The 19,080-nt window shown below is 57.8% G+C and overlaps 1 protein-coding gene across 2 annotated transcripts; it reads right to left on the reverse strand.

Moving 5' to 3' along the window:
* Window positions 1-491: 491 nt before the first annotated feature.
* Window positions 492-18,751, reverse strand: TRPM2 (transient receptor potential cation channel subfamily M member 2). Of its 2 annotated transcripts, none has more exons than XM_085587598.1 (33): window positions 18,534-18,751; window positions 16,889-17,155; window positions 16,468-16,553; window positions 15,863-16,031; window positions 15,234-15,414; window positions 14,664-14,830; window positions 14,040-14,220; window positions 13,363-13,424; window positions 12,980-13,180; window positions 12,541-12,643; window positions 12,205-12,326; window positions 10,917-11,267; window positions 10,375-10,512; window positions 9,652-9,781; window positions 9,186-9,331; window positions 8,944-9,056; window positions 8,599-8,812; window positions 7,898-8,016; window positions 7,460-7,592; window positions 7,153-7,324; window positions 6,710-6,893; window positions 6,363-6,541; window positions 6,082-6,214; window positions 5,876-5,963; window positions 5,241-5,328; window positions 4,753-4,904; window positions 4,182-4,258; window positions 3,993-4,094; window positions 3,652-3,738; window positions 3,389-3,494; window positions 2,712-2,813; window positions 2,024-2,140; window positions 492-1,786 (listed from the first exon to the last, which is right to left on the reverse strand). In XM_085587598.1, exons 2-33 carry the CDS (start codon window positions 17,081-17,083, stop codon window positions 1,661-1,663), a joined length of 4,524 nt encoding a protein of 1,507 aa, XP_085443724.1. In that variant the 5' UTR covers window positions 17,084-17,155; window positions 18,534-18,751; the 3' UTR covers window positions 492-1,660. The 2 variants fall into 2 exon arrangements, with proteins under 2 accessions (XP_085443724.1, XP_085443723.1); XM_085587597.1 differs by having other exon boundaries at window positions 8,599-8,815; window positions 18,534-18,749.
* Between the last annotated feature and the right edge of the window lie 329 nt (window positions 18,752-19,080).

Consider the following 19,080-nt stretch of genomic DNA (forward strand, 5'->3'; position numbering starts at 1 on the left):
GGCGTGCAGAAATGGAGCGCTGCTAATGAGCTTTCCGCAATATTTTGGTGGCTGCGGTCCGGGCTGCGAGTCTAGAAGCTTCATCAGCTGCTGTAAGGCACGGTCGTCCCTCCCTGGCCGTGCCCCGGTCTGGAGGTGACCAGGAGCAGAATCAGTCGAGGAGCAATGGGAGAAGGTGCCTTGCCATCACTTCGGAGCACAGCTCCCACGTCAGCTCTAAACCGGGCCAGTCATCTCGAGCAAGGTGCTGCAAGGTGTTCCCACCCATGGCAGGGGGCTTGAAATGAGATGAGCATTGAAGTCCCTTCCAACCCAAACCCTTCTGTGACTCAGCCATCCCTGGGGGTGAGTCTGCAGGCAAAGTGAGTTTGTACAAGATTGGGGTGGGAATCAGGCTTATCCTGGAAGTGTGCCCAAGCATGGCCTCCACAAGCAGCCTGCATGGCCTCCAGGAACGGCCCCTGGTTAAGCAGCTGTAAGACACCAGCACCTGCAGTGTTTAATACATGGTTTATTGAGCTGGGTTGAATACATTGCCAGACTGAGCCCCCTCCCCTTGCCAAACCCCCGTGCAGCACTGGTGAAACTGCAGCTGTGCCATGGTGCACCAGTGTGGGATGAGCAGCCTTGGCTGGCCAGTGTCTGATCCACTGGGAGAAGGTGGGGGAAAAATCCCTTCCTGAGCAGTCCCAGATATAACATGCCACTGTGGGGCTCTTCTGGATGATCAAAAAATGTATCTACTGTGCCTTGCTCTCCCCATGGCAGGCAACAGAAAATGTGAGTGAAAAACCCCTTAACAGCTGGGATGTCTGGGATTGACACACTGATGTCCCTTCTCCTGTCCCTACCTGCCCAAGGAACCACAGAGCACGAACCACCTGTGTCCCAGCAAGCTGCCACTTCCCGTCCATGTGCACAGGGGATGGGGACAGGCAGGTGACGTTTGGCTCAGAGAGAGGAGGAAAGTTTAGCTACAAGCCAGTGCTCAGCATACACAAGCAGGATCACACACAGCTTGGGGCATGGCAGGTGGGCCTGTGCAGAGCTATGAAACCATAGGTATATAAGCCAAGAGCTGCTCACACCTTCAGAAGTGCTGCATCACAGCTCAGGACCATGTTGTTGGATCTGAGGCAACCAGAGGTAGGGGTACAGCGGCACAGGAGCGACTCCAAGCCTTCTCCAGAGCTATCCTTTGGGATCTGTGGCAGTGGAGCTGCCAGGGCTCTGAGCAGGAGCAGGGAGCAGTGATGGATATTCTGGTGGAGGGGTAGCTGGGACTGGCGAGCCCCCAGTGCCTACCCTGAAGCCAAGAGCAGGTTGGAGTGGACAGAAGGACCATCTCACAGGAAAAGCCCTGTGGCTCTGTGTGGCCCAAGCTCTGGGCTAGTGCTGTGGGCTGATGTGGAAGCACCAAGACACAAGCTGGGGCTGAACTTGGTGGCTCAGGTGACTGGGATGCACTGCCCAGGCAGCCCGTGCCCTCATGGAGGGGACACTTTTCCTCCCAGAGACCTGCAACATACATTCACGGAGGCGCCCAGAGTACCTCAACTCCAGCAGCTGCCATGTTCCCCCAGGCAAGCTGGGGTGGAGCTGCAGGTCCCAGCCAGAACCTGGTGTGGGGCAGCAGGAGCCCTGGCCTGTGCACGAGGCCTCAGTAGTAGGCACCAAGGAGGGTTGAGACCTTGTGCAGGAGCTCCTTGTGGTTGGCGTGCAGGGGGATCCTCTTGTCCAGCACCTGCCAGCGGATGCACAGCTCCGGGTCGCAGCCCTGGAGGAACTGCAAGGGCACAGATGTCACTTGTGTGCTGCCAGCTACACCCAACAGCACCTCCAGTCCCCAACCTCCTGCCCTTTCTTTTGGGGGACACGCTGAGGTGCCACCCCGTGTTCATCCCCCACTGCCTGCAGCCAGAGAATCCCAGTGCTGCGGAGATGTGGGTCTGGAGATGTGGCTGTGGTGCTCCAGGCGTGCTGTGAGCTGGGCCAGGAGCCCCTGGGGGTGGCAGCCCCTCACCGAATTCAGCCTCTTCATCTCCACGTCGTTCTGGGTGTCGAAGTGCACGCTGATGGCCACAGTCTCCACCCAGGCGTTATCTGTGTTGCGTGGGTCGTCCAGGTACCCCTTGTGCACCTGTGCATGGAGATGACACCAGGGCAGAGCCCTCATCACCTCTCTGAGGGCACCCTGGGGGCAGGTGGGGCATCACCCTGCAGGTCTGCCCCGCTGGAGACCAGAGCCCTGCTCCTGCTGCAGCTGGAGCCGTGGGGAGTCACTGCTGCAGGCACAGACTCTGCTGTGGGCAGCCCTCCCCTGGGGTCTCTGGGCTGCTCCCTGACCCCCAGACATGAATTATGGCACATCCTCACCTCCCCTGGCCCTTCCTCTCTGGTCAGAGCAGTGGCCAAGAAGTGATGCACCCTGCTTCAGTACCCTGGGCCACCATCGTGGCCCTGTAACACCCTGATGCCCACATGTCCCTGTGCCATGGTGTGTGGATATTCTCAGTTCAGTCAGAGAGAAAAAGAGAAAGATTTCTGCCAGGCTAAGCCTAGGAAAAATCTTTCTCTTTTTCTCTCTGACTGAACTGAGAATATCCACAGCAATGTCCCCATGTGCCTGTACCACCATGACAGCTACGTGCCCCCATACCCCTGAGCCCTCCTGTGACCCAACACCACAGGGACACGTGTGTGCCCCCCACCTCAGTGCCTTGTTTCAGCAGGTTCTGGAACTGGGGCCAGAACTCCCGGCGCAGGATCCACTTGAGCTTCAGTGGCAGCGTCTCACCTGGCTCCAGTGACCCCTGTGCCAAAGCAGATGTCAGCTATGGGGCTTGCCATCAGCACACTGCAGCCTCCCTCCCTGCCACCAGCTTGGCCATCAAGCAGTTGCCTGCCACCACTGCAGAAGATACCACAAGATCTGCTGGTGCCTCCCATCCTCCCTCTCCTGCCCAAAGTCCTCAGCTCTGCCTAAGTAGATGTCCAAGTTTGCCTTATCCAGTGTCTGCCAAAGGATGCTTTGCCAGTGGCTTAACAGGCTCACACAAAAGATGTGAGGATTCAAACCATGGAGGGAAGAGAGGGAGGCAGGAGACAGCATGTCAGGGTGAGTGGGTGAATGTAAGGAGACCACTGCTCCCCCAGCAGCCTGGCATGCAGGTGCTCTGCAGGAGGGGCAGAGGTACCTCCTCAGCCAGCCTGTGACACACGCCTGTGATTCCCCCTTTTCTGTGGGATCCCTTCCCTTCCCTTCCCTTCCCTTCCCTTCCCTTCCCTTCCCTTCCCTTCCCTTCCCTTCCCTTCCCTTCCCTTCCCTTCCCTTCCCTTCCCTTCCCTTCCCTTCCCTTCCCTTCCCTTCCCTTCCACCAGTCCTTACCCCGGGCAGAGCCCAGACATCTGACAGCGGGTATTGGGCCACCAGAACTTCCAGCATCTTCTTCAGGCTCTTCCTTATAATGGACCCATCCAGGTTCCTCCTCCAGCTGTGAGAGAGGCCCCGTCACGCTCAGCTGCCGTGGCTCCCCTCTGCCCAGCAGCGCTGACGCTGGCACTGTGGGCTTTGGCCAGGTCTCTGAGGGGACCCTGTGCCCCCTTTCCCACCGCACATCTCAGCCCCGTGCTGGAGCAGGACACACTCACCGGGTCACCACGGGGTGCAGGGCATGGTTGGGCCCAAAGCAGTGCAGCCTCCCTCGGCCTCGCAGCCCCGTCCTGCCCATGGGGTTCCTGCCAGGGTGACAGTGAGGGCGCCAGGGCAGCGCCACACTGCCTCTGTGCGCCCCATAACACTGCCCTGCCCCTGCATCCCACATCTTTTGGGGTGGCTGTGGGGAGGTCAGCCCTAAGCACGATGCCTGCAGTTATCCCTGCCCCACCATTAGTGGGAATGGGATGGGTGTGCCCAGGCAGGCCTGGCCTCTCCGTGTCCCCGTGCTTTTCCTCGCAGGCAGCTGCCAGCGAGCCCTGGCAGTGGCACTCACAGAGGCAGCCCGTCCTGCACGGCGTAGAGCCCGTGGAAGCTCTGCCGGTCGATTAGCCCGTCCATGGTGTTGTAGTTGATCTTCAGGAGAGACTCCAAGGAGCTGGAGGGTGGGAGGCAGCCCGGCAGGGAGGGCTGGCTGTGCCAGCCTCCCTGTGTGAGGGTTGGGGAGCCGTGGGGGGACACTCACAGGCTGAAGGGGTCCTGCACAGCCATGTCCTTGTGGTCAGCCGAGTAGGCAGGGGGGTCGTAGAGAGGGAAATCCACCTGCACAACACATGGATGTGTCAGACCCCCAGCTTGTGCCCCTGCTCTCACAGCACACAGGGACTGGGACCCCAGGGACACCTTATGGCCCAGTCTCTTCCTCTACCCACTTTGTGGCATCGCTCTCCAGCTGATGCTCCAGGCTCTGCTGGGGGCTGAGCTCAGAGTTTGGCTGGAGGGCTCACACCCCCATGGAGGCCAGTGCTGGATCCTGTCCCTGACCCTGAGCCAGCCGTGCTTCAGGAAATGCAGAGGTATGTGGTTGTACCCCCTGTGTCTGACCAAGCATCCCCAGGCATTCCTAGCACTGCAGATCCTAGCAGGAATGACACCCTTCTCTTTGGGGTCACTCAAGCAGTGACTCTGGGAAGCCAAGGGTCCCGGGGCTGGGAAGAACAGCAGCTCTCAAATGGGATGATTCTCTTCCCACCAGTGTCAGGATATGCCTCAAGCCTTCTCCTCCCAGCCCCACTGTCCAGCGTCACAGCTCCTACCTCCCAGGGCACCTTCTCATCGGGCACAGGGAAGCGGAGAGTGTGAGACCCTGGATACAGGAGGTTTCGGGCAAGCACGTGGCATGGGGGCTGGCTCTCCTCAGATCTCCCCTCCAGGTCCATCTCCTTGGTGTCCAAGGCTTTGGAGGAGCCTGTGAGGCAGACACAGGCAGCAGGGTCCCACAAAGCAGGGCACCAAGTCCAGCACCGTGGGCTGGGGCTCTGCTGAGGGGGCTGCCTGGGTCTCTCCCTGTGGATGTTGGTGTCCCCTGGGGCCGTGGGCCCTGGCTTCCCTTCTTGTAGGTCATGGATTAAACCCCAGGGAGGGTGAGAATGGACTCAGGAGAGGCTGGATGACCTCATGGAGACACCAAACCTCCCAGGACCTAGGAAACCTCTGCCTCCCTGCTTGACAGAGGGGTGTGAGGGGCAGCCCAGCCCCGGTGCGGGGCCATGGTGCTGCTGGGGAGGAGTCAGGTTCTGCTTACCCACGGGTGGCACATCCTCGCCCGGGCTGAAGCCATTGCCCCGCAGCGCCTGCATCATCCACCTCAGGGCCTGGGCGCTCTGATGCACCTGCAGGGCACAGCAGAGGGTCACCCCCAGCCCCACTGCTCCCCGAGTGCCACGGGATCCTGCCCTGGCAGGAGGCACTGCTGTGGGCAGCAGCGATCCTGGCTGAGTCCTGGTGTTTGCCTGGGAAAACCTTCTCCAGGGGAATATTTTTACTGAGTAGGTGGAAAGGGAGGTGGAAACGGGATATGCCAAAGCTGGGCTGGCTCCCTGGACACCCCACTGCTCCAGAGGGAGGGGACAGGGAGTTTCTGTCTCCAGGAGGTCTGGAGGGCCCTCTCAGGCCAAGGAGAAGAGCTGGGTCAGCTCTAACTCTTTGGGTGACTAGTGGAGTCCGTGGCCCATCCCACCACTTCTCACCTGCATCCTGTTTATTTTGGAGTCAAACAGAACTTTTCCTATAAACCTTTAACCCTCAGATGCTAATGGCAAGGAAACTCAAACTGTCTCAAAGGGTATTGGTTCAGAGAGATTCTAAGTTCTGGTTCAATTGACTCAGACCCTGGAAAAATTTCACCTTTCTTGGGTACTTGCCCTGGTTTTGGCTCACCTGGTCCTCCAGAGAGCCCAGTCTTTGCTCCACTACCCCCGTCCTCTTCACCCGGTCCAAGTCCAGCAGCTCTGCCAGTACATCAACCCTGGAGAGACAGCACAGGTTGGAACACCCTCAGCAGCCACCCCTGCACTGATCCCAACTCTTCTCTGCCCAGGACACCGAAGGACAGAAGGAACTTCCTTTCTCAGGAGCAGCCGTACCTCTGTGCAATGTCCCGGATCATCTGCTCCGTGTTCTGCTTCTCCTGGCACTGCTGGTGCTGCAGGTAGCTCTCCTTCAGGTACATCTCCCACGAGAGGAGGGCAGCTTCTTCGTTCTTCTCCAGCTTCTCCTCTGCCAAAGGACGAGGCGGGTGGTTCTGTCACAGCTCTGGGCATCCCAAACCCCAGGAGCACAGCCCGTATGCCCAGCCTTGTGCCTCGGCGCACGGTGCCGTGCCCTGGGGAGGGGGCAAAGGCAGGAGGGGGACTCTGGTCCTCACTGAGCTTGTGGTGCGTGGCCGGCCGGCGGAGCAAGCCCCGCCGAAGCAGGAGCTGCAGGTGGTTGAGCAGGATGAGGGGTGGGGGCGCGGGCGGCCGCCCGTGGTACTCCTCGATCAGGTCGTGCCGCTGGAACTTCCAGATCTGGTCCGTGTGCTCCTGGACCTGCTGGAAGGTGTAGCTGGGGCAGAGCCCAGGTGTCAGCCGTGCCGTGGGGATGCGGGGGCACATTGTGTCTGAATGGTGTCCCAGCTCTACCCAGCCCTGAGCTGCAACTACTGCCACCACATCTACAGTCCCCAAGGGAGATCCCACTACTTCCACCACATCTAGAGCCCCCCAGACTCACTTGAACATGGCAATGAGGAGGTTGAGGAGGAGGATGTTGGTGAAGAGCAGGTACAGGCACAGCAAGATGACCGTCAGCCATTCTGGGAAGATGGGTTTCTTGTTGTCCGCGTTTGTCTCTGGGCACTTGGGCTTGTAGGGGTCAGTGCCATTGGGGCTGCACTGGTCGATGTTGAAGTTGACCCCTGTGGGAGAGCACAGTGTGACCCCATGGTGGCCAAACCTCAGGTGTCTTGGGGAGCAGGTTCTGCTCTCAGAAAGCAGCCGGCATCCAGGGAGCTTAGCACCAGGCAGGGATTTAACCTCCATCTCCACCATCCCAGGTGCTCTGCTCAGTGCCAGCTCTGTGGGACTTCCATGGGCCAACACGGCATGATTTGGTACATCAGCTTTGTCACAGCCACCCTGCTCATGCCATGCGCTATCACAGCCAGTGTCCCGTACCGTCGATGTAGGAGGGAATCTGCCCGAAGATGGTCAGGTAGGAATGGTAGACCACGCCACGGAAAAGCCACTCAACACGTTCCTCATTGTGGATCAGGATAGCCTGCTTGGCCACCCCAAAGGACACCACCCACACTGCCAGCAGGAAGAGAAAGAAGAAGACATCCTTCATCTGCAAAGAGAGAGGGGAAGGATAGCTGTGTCCTGGAGTAAGCACTCTCCAGGATGGGATACCATGGGTGGCATATCCAGCTGCTGTAGCAGGACAGTCCAGCATCACCCCAGCAGGACGGAGGGGAGCTCTCACCATGCGCTTCACAATGATGATCTTGGGCCCCAGTGTTTTACTGACTGTAAAAATGTGCATCAGGCGCAGGCAGAAAATGATAAAAGCCAGGGACAGTATGATGCGCCCAGGATATAATGTTGATGGGATCAGCCTGGACATGGAAGAGAGGAAAGGAAACACCTCAGTGCCACCATAGAACCATATAGAATCATTTAGGTTGGAATTATTGAGAGGGAAGTGATGCCCTGGCACAGGCTGCCCAGAGAAGCTGTGGCTGCCCCACCCCTGGAAGTGTTCAAGGCCAGGCTGGACAGGACTTGGAGCAACCTGGGATAGTGGAAGGTGTCCCTGCCCATGGCACGGGGTGGAACTGGATGGTCTTTAAGGTCCCTTCCAACCCAAACCAGTCCGAGATTCCATAACTCTGTGAAAATACTGTTGAGTTCTGCAGCTCACCTGCAAGTCAGCCCTGCGATAAAGACTAGGATGGCGCAGATATCCAGCTTATTCCAGAAGTCCTTGATGTACAGGGAAGCCATTTTCACAATCCCGAGTCCATCTGGATCATACAACAGCTGTTGGGAAGAGAAAAGGGGCTGGGTGTAAGATACTCATGTGCCTCATAGAGAGGAGACCACACAGATCATCTCACCGGACACTCCTGCTGACCCAAGGTAACCTGAGCCTATGTGCATTTCTCTAGGGGCATGGGAGGAGCATGGGAACATCTGGGAAGGAGTGTGGGGACACCTGGGACATTGGGACTCTTTTAGATGGAGTAGAAAGGCACTGAGATGTTGAAGCAAAAGCTGGAAAATCTCAGATGTGAAGCAAAAGCTGGACATCCTGCTGGGAATTCACCCAAAGGAAGACCTCCCTCCATCTCCTGACATTCCCAAAATAGACACCAGACACCTCCTGGGAAAAGCCCACAGCATTCTCTTCTGAAAATATACAGGGCCAAGCCAGATGCTGCCAAGGAGAATCCCTGGCCTCAGAGATGAGGGATCTGGTGGTTCCCCTGCTGGGACGTCTCGGAATGGGGGGTGGCATGAGAAGCAGCACGGGATCATGAGCAGTGTGGGACCTCCCAGGAGCACCCGAGGGGTGTCTCTCCTCCTCTGCCGCCTCCCAGCCTCAGCTCTGCCTGCCCACACCTGGCGGGTCTCCTCGCACACCAGGGAGAAGAGCCAGAAGTAGATGAGGTATTCCCGCCAGGACGGCGTCGGCTGGAAGTCAACCATCAGGACGTACGCGAAGAGCAGGAGGAAGGTGAAGTAAGAGAGGATGTTCATGAGGAAGATGACGATGGGTGCTGTGAAGAAGGCTCGGAGGCGCGCCAGGCAGCCCAAGGGCTGCAGCCTCTTCTCCCTGCTGGGAGCAGGGATGGAGGTGGGCTCGGTGCCCACGGAGATGCCAGGGCAGCTTCCCCCAGCCAGCCACAGCTGAGGCCGCAGGAAGCCCCTGCCTCAGTGCGTGCGTGTCCCAGCTGCCAGAAGTACCTGAAGGTGATGAGGTTGGTGTAGAGCAGGGGGAAGAACAGCATGCACGTAATCACCTGCCACAGGCCATTGTCCACAGACAGCTTCCCCCACCAGACCTTGGTTAGAAAGGCCTGTCAAGAGGGAGAAAGAGGGTGCTGGCTACAGAGGCCGAAGGGCAGTCACACAGCTACCCACGAGGAACTCTGGATCTTGGGGACACCTGGGCACATTCCCTCCAAGGACCACTGCTGGGAGCCCACCTGGACACCCCCATGGGACACAAAATTCATGTTCTTGGCCTCCAACGCCAGCTGCAGACAGGTTGTCTTCCCCCAGGCTTCAGAGACACGGGTGAGAAGCTTCTGGGCTCTCTCTTCATCCTTGCGGTAGCAGTCTGTGAACACACCTGGAAGAGCCAGTACCAGCAAGACGAGGCTGAGCTCTGGGGCCAGGCACCCAAGAGTCACCCTTCCGAGCAGGATCAGGACATGGCAGCACACAGGAGAACTCCTGCACTCCCACCACCATGCGGGCACAGCCTTTGGAGCATAATCCCCAACTGTGAGGATGGCACCCTCATTTCTCACCCCCCAGACATCTCCTGGGTAAAGCTCACCAGCCCTGCGGGGTGTGGGGGCAGCTGTGGGGTGTGGGGGCAGCTGTGGGGTGCAGGGGCTGCTCTGGGGTGCAGGGGCAGCTCTGGGGTGCTGGTGCCCTCCTGCTCACCGATTGCCTTGTGCTCGTACTCCTCAGCCAGGGCCAGCATGTCATCGGTGGTGTCCGTGTCCTCCTCCTCCTTGGCCAGCTCCTTCAGGATTTTGCTGCAGGCCAGTGCAGCTGCCATGCAGTCCTGGCTCTGGCACAGAAGAGGAGAAGGAAAGCATGGGCACTCTGTCTGTCAAGTCCCAGAAGCCTTGACAAGCCCTCCCCAGCTCCCACAGGAAGGAAGGAGGGTGGCCCAAACAGATTGGTGGACAGCTTGCCATGACAGGGGCTGAGCCAAGCTCGCCTGTGCATAACCCACTGCCTGGGGAATATGGGAACAACCCTGTCCTTGGCTGATGGGACAGAGTGACTCCTTGGCATGTTCACTGTGCCACCAGCTACACTGCCTCTTGTCCTGGACTGCTGTTTATGAGTGGAAGCCTTCTCCACCCCAGCTGCTGTGCCCCTGTGGGCTCTCTCAGCCTGACTAGCCCACCTGCGGCCCAGCATATCCCCTTCTAGCTGTTTTGGCCAGGAAGGGAGGGATCTGGCCTCATGGTGTGGCTGGGGATGGACATAAAGTGCCCTCAGGCTGGCTAGCTGGCTCCTGTTTGGCTGGGGTCAGGCTCAGGACAGGTCTCCCGTTATCCCAAATCCCAGCAGGTTCTAGGGTTCCCCTTGGGGCTGTGAGGTTTGGCTCCATATGAGCCCCTCAGCTGTGACCAGAGCTCTGGGCTGTGATACCTGGGCCCAGATGATTTCTGCCAGCTCCTTACGGTTCTGGACCACGGCCCAGATGAGCAGGTCCCGGACGGGGTCCATGGTGAAGGTGACTCTGCCAGGAGAGCGCTTGTAGAGGGATCGAAGACTTGACCCCTGCACCTGCAAGGTGTGCGATGCTCAGCACAAAGCCACAAAGCCACAAAGCCACTCAAACACCTGGTGCTGCCCCCACCACCCATGGAAAGGACTTTGCCCAGGTAGAGGGGTGGCCAAGACTGGACTCATCCTGGGATTTTCACTTTTTCTAGGGCTGGGATCAGGTGGAGCTGTGCACCCACCCCACGGGGTTCTGCCCACCAGCATCACACATCCACGCAATGCTGCAGGCGTAGGAAGGTGGGGGTTGCACCTGGAAGGCAGGGCAGATGACTAAAAGGCACTTTTAGTACGATTTTTGAGCAGACAAGAGGGCAGAGACCCAGCTGCATCCTCCAGGACAGCTCCCTGAGGCAGTGTCCCCTCCCTGCTGCCACCCTGGCACCGGGAAAGCTGGAGATGCGTACGTTCAGCTTGATGTGCGGGACGGGGATGGAGAGCCGCGGCCGCTCCGTGTGCTTGGGCTTGGGGTAGAGCGGCTGCGTGGAGCAGCCCAGCAGCTCCCGCAGCACCTGGGAGACGTGGTGCATCTGGAGCCTCGGCATTTTGGAGCCGGCTGTGTGCTCTCTCTCCTCCAGCAGCACTTTCTGCAGCTTGCTGTGGAACAGGCAGGACGGTGCCAAGTTGTCGTAGAGGTAAACCAGGGTGTCCCAGGTGACAAAATCCTTGAGACGCACTCCCTGCTCCAGGAACAGCTTCACAAACTCTGGCTTGTTGGAAATCAGGGCAGCTGCCATCACGGGGTGGAGATCTGAGGGCTGGCAGACCAGAGGCAGAGGTGAGGGGCTCCGTGGTCTCAAAGCAGGGCCCTACCGTGCTCCTCACTTTGGGGGCTGAGCACATGAGCAGTCTGGATGTGATGGAGCATGTGGCATGCACTAAAACTTGTGGGACATTCCAGGGGGTTAGAAGAGGGCACTCTTCTCTGGCAGTGGAGCCCTCTGCCCCCTTGGCTGCTGGGCAGAGGGATGGGTAGGGTAGAGACCACCTATCCCAAGTTCATGAATATCACAGAATCACAGGACAGCTTGGGTTGGAAGCTCATCTCATTCCAATCCTCTGCCAGGGGCAGGGACATCTTGCAGGTGTCCAGGTTGCCAGCTTGACTTTCAACATAACCACGGATGGGGCATACATCCTCAAAAGTTTCACTTCTGGATTTCCAGCTCCCACCAGCCCTTCCCAGTCTTATCAAAGGTGTGTGAGCTGGGGGATCCCAACCTGTTGACTGCAATAGGAAAATCCCTTCCAAGTTCCACAGCCGCATCAGAAAGGACAGACAACCCAGCACAGCCTTGGCTTCCCAACATCAGGATGAGGCAGGGATGGCAGAGCTGGCCCCTGCCCCACTCTGTAAGAAGGTATGAGCAGGGAAACGCCAGGCTGGGTGAGATGAGTTTAGAGACAAATTGCTCTTTGAGCAGTGACCACAGGGCAGAGCTGTTAAGAGGTGTGTCTTTAGAAACACTGGTTTTGAAGAAAATATGAATTGTCTTTGTGTGTGCTTAGCTCTGCTTTGGGCGTTTGAGAGCATTTTTGAAGAACAGCCCCAGTTAATGCAGTGGGAGTTCTGGGTCTTGGAGAAATCCCTTTAAAACTCTCCCCGGGCACAGCCAAGGTGAGAAGTGCCCTCCATATCCCCAGGCCTGACAAGCTGTAAGCCTGACCAGACAAGCAGCGCAGGGATGGCCCTACCTTCCAGTCGTGGTCATCTGTGAAGATCTCGCTCCGGGCAATGTCCACCCTGTTCCAGGCCACGGCCAACTTCAGCTGGTGGTCCCAGTTCTCACGACCAAAGTGGTCCTGGTTTCGGGATGCTGCATGCAACGTGTCAGAACAGAGGATCACCCAAGTAGAAGATACCACCTGGAAGCCTTCTTGGATATGTGGCCCTTTGGATAATCATCTCTCCCCAGTAACAAGGTTTGGGGACTTCTTTGTTGACCCCATAAGTAAAGCAGCGATGGAGGTGACTTGACCCCCATCCTGTTCACCTTGCGCCATCCTCCCAGGGAGGCCCCCACCCCTCACCTTTGAAGAGGGCCTTGAGGATGGCCACATCCACGTCCTGCTGGCCATATTTGCCCTCTCTGAAGATGGTCAGGAGTTGCCGGCTCCGCACTATGTCCTGGATCTACAAGGAGAGCCGTGGGCAAGCAGTGAGCAGCAGCATCTCCTCCCTGCTGCTTCCCACAGGCCCCTGCACTGTGCAGGGCAATTCCTCAGTGCCCTCCATCACCTGCAGAGCCCCTGTGCTGTGTCCCCCTTCACGGGCTGGTCACAAACACTGCCTCTCTGCCCAAAGGAGGAGCAGAGCCTGAGCCCTTGGGGTGCCCACCAGGACAATGATGAGGGTGGCTGGGGGCAGATGCGACTTAAACTTCCCATTGGGATCCTTCCTGCCCATAGACCAGGACCCCCGGGACCTCTTTGGTCTCCCAAAGTTCATAGGAGCCTGCAAGGCGCTCACCTTCTTGGTCCACTCCACCAGTTTGCTCTCAGTGAAGAGCTCGTAGGTGTCGTGGAAGAGGACGCTCAGTTTCTTCTGGATCAAGGCAATGGTTATCTTGGCCACGGGCAGGTTGGCCACCTGCGCGATGACATCGGCCACGCGCCCGGAGCCTTCCACGATCACACAGGGCGTCCCGTTGGTGATGGCGTTGTAGATGGTCTGCAACAGAGCGGGGAGGTTGGTGCGGATCCCAGCCAGACACCTGCAGACCCTCGCTGAGCCTGGGGCCCACTGCTGCTCCCAGTGCTCCTGCCCGTGTGGCACCACCAAGAGCAGCACCCTGGGAAGGAGCTGTCCCTCTTTAGCATCCCCACCTCAGCTTGCCACAAGCAGTTCCTTACATCAAGAGTCCCAGGGCCTCCTTCCAGCACCACACACACGATGGGGATCTTGATGGCAACACCTGCAGGGAAGCAAAATCCAGGGTCACTTTCCCATAGGGTCGATCCCCCCATATGGTCTCCTCTGGGTGCAGGAGTGCGAAAGGTGAGGTGGGAGCGGTGCCCCCGACAGGTCAGGCTTCAGGAGAGGGGAGGAAAACCATGCCCAGTGATTGTCTGGCATGGCAGGTCAGACATATGGTGGGATTTTTGGGAGTGTTCTGTGCAAGGCCAGGAGTTGGATTTTAGGATCTTATGGGTCTCTTCCAGCTCAGGGGACTCTGGGATTCTGTGAACACGTGTGTGCATTTGTTACAGAGGGAGATCATTTGCACAGTGAGAAAGGAGATGATGCCTGGAAGCTCCCCTGGGACCTGGCCCTCTGGGAGAAATGACTTTCCCTGATCAGCTCACCATCACAAGGTCTGGGGACTCCTTTAGTGATCCCATAAATCAGAGAAAGGTTCTTTGATCTGTGTCGTGGAGGAACCAGGTTCCACCTTTATCATGGCAATTCTCTCAGACCCTGTGCCTGGATCCTCTGGGGAAGCCACAGCCCCTTGCTGGAGCCCAGGAAGGACAGTATTCCAGAGGGATGGCCCATCCCTGCCTCAGGCTGGGCTGTGTGTTGCCATTACCTCCTTTCACCTTGGTCTGCTCTGAAATGAACTTCTCCAGCCTGGTCCTCAGGGGGATTTCCACTCCGTACCTCCCGTGGGTCCCGTCATCCACCAGGATGAAGTGGGAATGGTTGCTGTCCAGACACGACAGGCTGCCTTGGTTCTCCTCATCCAGCACATACTCAGCAGGAAAGCCCCCCTGTAAGGTGCAGGAGAAGACACGCTGGGAGAAGCCTGGCAGAGGAGCAGCAGACAGCCAAAGTAACCAGCACGTGGGGACGGGGATGGGTCAGCCTGTGGGGACAGTCTGGCCAAACTGTCCCTGTGCCCCCACAGTGCTCACATCAGCCTTGCCCCACGCTCCACTTGCCCTCACACCCACAAGAGACCACCCAGGAGAAACACAGAGCCACTGGGTAGAGTGGAGGGATTTCTCAGCACATGCCAGCCTGGGACCATCCCTGGAAGAGTTCAAGGCCAGGTTGGATGGCTCTTGGAGCAGCCTGGGCTAGTGAAGGTTCCCTGCCCGTGGCAGAGGGTGGAACAAGGTGAGCCGGAAGGTTCCTTCCAACCCAAACCATTCCAAAGTTCTATGACCATCACTTGTGGTACAGTTGGGTTGTCCTGGGCTGCCTGGCTCACCATGGGGCAGATGAGGCTCTCCCGGTTGTACACGGTCCCCCAGGTGGCAATGCCAATGGTGACAATCTCGCCCTCCTTGTGGCTGCAGCTCAGGATGAAGTCTCGCACTGCCTCTCCCACCTGCTTCATCACACCAGCGTGGGACCCCCCTGTGATGATCCAGGCTCCTGGGGGTCACAGAGGGGCATGGGAAGGGAGAGGCACTGCCCACAGTGTCTTCCAGCCTCCCCCATATGGCTGTGGGTCCCTGGGGTGCTCCATCCCCCAGAAGATGTCTCTTCCCTGCCCTGGCAGCACAGGCAATGCCTTCTTCAGCGCCTCTTGGAGTCCAGCTCCTTTTGAACCTCTTTGCAGTGACTGAGCAGGAGCAGCCCATCCCTGCTGATCGTGGGTAGGGACCTACAGTCTCCCAAAAGCAGCTCAGCATCACCAGAACAGCCCAACTTACTGAACCTGGCACGGCCAGGTACAATCACAGGGAGACCTTCTGCATCCAGATGACCTTCAAAAGTCCTTTTCAACCCAAACTATTCTATGTTTCCATGATTTTATTATTCTGTGGTCTCTTACCTGTGGTCTGGGCCACCTTGACCAGCCCTTGCCGGAAGATGTTCTTCAGCCTTGGCTTCATGACGAAGTTTTTGGCTCCCCCAGTGACGGAGATGAGCAGGTTGGGTGGGTCGAGGCCCCAATGCTGTGTCATGAGGTGGTAGATGACCCGTGGAGGGGTATCCGAGGAGACACGCACATACTGCAGGAAAGGGGATCATGCACACATTTTGGGTATAAGCAACAGGGTCAGGGTGACAGCACACCTCCAACACAATTCCTCCCGTCCCACCCAAGAGGCTTCCCAACACCATTCCACAGCAGAGTCCTGCTGCTGGTCCAGGTCTTTGTCCATGACCCTGTTCCCGTTCGCTTTCCTGGGAGCAAACTTTCCCCAGGTAAATCTAAGGGCAAGGACAGGGAACAGCCACTCCTTGAATCACGAGTCTTGTGGTTTCAGCAAGGATTTAAGGCTGAGAGGAGGGGTCCTGTCTCAACCCCTCCACTGCTTGAGTCACTGTTGCCTTTGTGACAATTCCACCCTTTCCCAATGTCCTGTCATTCAGTAGGGAAATGCTCCCGTGCCAAATCCCATGGCAAGACCCCAACACTGGCTCCCCACACATCCACGGGTGGGACAAACAGATCACCTTCCCTGTCTTCTGTCCCAGCCCTGTGAAGCGGATATCACCGAAGGCATCCGTTGGCATTTCCTGGATGTGCCTGCTGGGGTCCCATTCCTTCCCCAGGAAGATGGGAGGTTTGGCAGCATCGTCCAGGTGCTGTTCCCTGAGATAGCCACACTCACAAATGATCCTCCTGAAAAACACACCAACAACTTCGTGGAGAACAGCTGAAACCCCAAAGGTAAAGCCTGACCTCAGCCTGGGCAGGAGGTGCTGCTCTCCTTAGGAACAACACATCTCCCACCCAGCTGCTCCTCCAGCTCAGAACTTGTGCAGAAACAAGGGCAATGTTTGGGGGGAAGTTAAGGGAAAAAAATTCAAATATTTCCACCGGTAGAGATTTAGGAGAGAAATATTTAGGATAGAAATGACTGCCTGAAAAAGCATTGGAAATGTTTTTCCTTGGGACACAGAATCTCAGCCATGTGGTGACTCACCACATGCTGAAGAACCAGTTAAAAAGAGGGTTTCGAATCCCTGTGAGAAAGATGAGATTTTTCTGTAGCTTTACCACCAACCCTTACTTCTGCTCTCCTGAAGGGGAGGGAAGGAGGAAGTGTCTCACTTACCCAGAATCTGATGTCTGGGAGCTTTCCACAAAATAGGTGCATTCCTTCTTCCGGATGTTTTCAGGAATCCAGGAGATGAGATTTTCCTGATGGAGCAAGAAAAGCAGCAAGGGGTCAAGGTTTCTGGAAAGGGCCAGAAGTTATCCCAGGAGCCAGACACCATGGAGAGGGGAGCACCTCTGAGTGCTTCTTGGGGCGTGAAGGATGAAAGCTCCATCGCTGTCTGCAAGGACAAAGCCAGATGCACTCCAGGGAGAAGGGATATGAGTTCTGGCCATGTGCCTCAGATGTTTAGAGGTTTTCTTTCTGTCCCTAGAACTAACCTGATCAGTTATCTATGCTCCTTTTAGTGAGCCACTCCTTAACAACTCTTTCCTGTGTGTGCCCAACCGTTCCCTCTTCCAGCACCGCCTGAACTTGCCTTTTCATTGCTGCCAGCGGGGAAATGCGCCTTCCTTCTGCTCCTTGAGACACTGCTGCTGCTCTGCTGCAGGTTGGGGACCACCTCGAAGTCGCTCATCTTCCTGGGGTGTGTGGCAGGGTCATCTCCTCTCTCGGGGCACACCTTGTTCAGCTCGGAGGGGAGCACCTTGGCGCACCGGCCACGCGCTGACATGGCTCCTGTGTCTTGTGCTTCTCAGCCTCCTTTCTCCTGTTCCTAGGCTGGGAGCTCCTGAACATCCCCATCCTGAGGGCAGTGGAAGAGAATCAGAGAATCCCAAAAATGGTTTGGATTGGGAGAGGCCTTGAAGTTCATCTCCTTTCACCCTGTTGCCAAGGGCAGGGACACCTTCCCCTAGAGCAGGTTTCTCCAAGCACCCTCCAACCTGGCCTTCAAAGAAAAAAAGGGATGCCCATGAACTCAGAGCACTGAGGTGCCCCATCTGTCATTGCCAGGGTGGAGGCTGGTCCTTGGGAAAGCTGCCATCTCCTCACCACAATCCTGACACAGGGTGTCACCACGTGTGTGGTGACCAGCCTCAGCATGCACCACGCTTCCCCGGGAAAGCCCATCAATGTCCACCACTTCCAGCCTGCCAGCCTGTAGCTCTCCTCACCTGCTCTCCACTGCAGGCAGCTGGGATATTTCTGGCAGCAGGGAGAGCAGAAACTAGGTCTCTTGTGTGAGCAGCCTGAGCATGGCCCTGCATGGAAAATCTGGGATTATGGACATGCTGGCTGCAGAGACCGGGTGCTCCTCTGTGGAGGAATCCTGTGTCCCCTGCAAAGGTGCCCTGAGGGCTCTAAGATGCACATGGGCTTGCTGCAAACAGGGGCTGCAAAACTGCTGAACACCCCTGAACACCCACAGTCCCCTTTGCTGAGGTGGGAGAGCTGCTGGAGCAAAGGTGGAAATACTCCTGGGGTCTCTAGAGCCCGAGGAGGGGGGTGTCCTCTCAGGAGAGCTGGGATTAGGTAATGGAGGAAGCACCGCACTCAGATGATGCTCTGGTCAAGCTGTGGGTTCTGTGTTTAAGGAGAATTTTGTCTGCTTTCTTCAAGCCAAATCCTGCATTTCACCCAAGGGTGGGGAGTCCTTGCGGGGACAAGGAGTGCTGATGCTAAATCATGGAGTAGCAAGGAAAAGCTATTTTATCAGCCTCCCTCCTGGGATCCACCACCGCCCCACTGACCTTGGGAGGCAGATTTTGGCAGACTGGATTTCTGCATCAGCACAACCCCCAGCAGATCTTATTTTTTGAGAAAGAGCAGTTGAAATAAGGTCAAATGCACTCCTAATTCTTGCTCATGGCCCCACAAGGCAGACAGGCTCGTGGGGGCTTGGGGCATGGCCACAAGCAGCTCAGAAGCCCATGCAGGAAGGGCTTCCACCGCAGGTCCTCCAACACCTGGAATACCTGTCCGTCCTCCAGCACCTGGAATTCCTGTCCTTAAGGGGAACAAGGACAGAGCCTCTCCCGGGGCACACGCCGCCTGCCTCCGGGTTGGAGGGGGTCAGGTCGCCCCGTGCACCCCGCAGGACGGAGTGCAAGGCTGAATGCTGCCCGTGACCCTGCCCACCCCGCTGCCCCTCCGCCGGCACGACCCCGGCGGGGCTGCCCTACCTTCCGTGCCGCATCCTCCGGCCGCATCACCGCCTCCTGCGCTGCGCGCCTGCCGGCGGATCCAGAGCGATCCAGCGGATCCAGAGCGATCCAGAGGGATCCAGAGGGATTCAGCCCCGCGTCCCTCTAGCGCGGCGGGTCATTCTGTCACTGGAGACGCCGGAGAGGAGCGGAGAGCAGGGCAGAGCTGCCTGCAGAGAGGAGGAGGTGGCAGTCGGCTGGCAGCTTCCCAGCAAATGAGGCTGCGGGAGCGGTGCCTGCCGCGGAGCCGCAGCGGCCGGGCGAGCCCCGGTTTGCGGGAGCGGCTGAGTCACTCCCGCAGCGCCCGCAGCCGGCCCCGCTGCCCCGGGACGGGGACACGGCCCGAACCCCGCGAGGACGCCAGGATCCGAGGGTGTTAGAAATGCCTCTGCCCGAATTAAGGCATAAACATCACTGTCACATACGCCAGTGACGATAGTATGGGTTTTATTTGATAGTAAATATGGGAGAGAGAGGGGGAAAGAAAGAAATAGGTGCAGGGTTGGGGACGGACAGAAAGAGAGTA

The sequence above is a fragment of the Lonchura striata genome, chromosome 9, assembly GCF_050655825.1.
Source record: "Lonchura striata isolate lonStrDom1 chromosome 9, ASM5065582v1, whole genome shotgun sequence".
Lineage (NCBI taxonomy): Eukaryota > Metazoa > Chordata > Aves > Passeriformes > Estrildidae > Lonchura > Lonchura striata.

What these genes read in the sequence shown, in the direction of transcription:
- TRPM2 (XM_085587597.1), bottom strand. Translation starts at nt 17,083, where the DNA reads ATGTCAGCGCGTGGCCGGTGCGCCAAGGTGCTCCCCTCCGAGCTGAAC. An exon ending in CCTCAAGGCCCTCTTCAAAG is followed by an intron (nt 12,327 to 12,540) that starts GTGAGGGGTGGG and finishes CGTTGCATGCAG; the next exon opens with CATCCCGAAACCAGGACCAC. An exon ending in CTCCTCATTGCCATGTTCAA is followed by an intron (nt 6,542 to 6,709) that starts GTGAGTCTGGGG and finishes GCTCTGCCCCAG; the next exon opens with CTACACCTTCCAGCAGGTCC.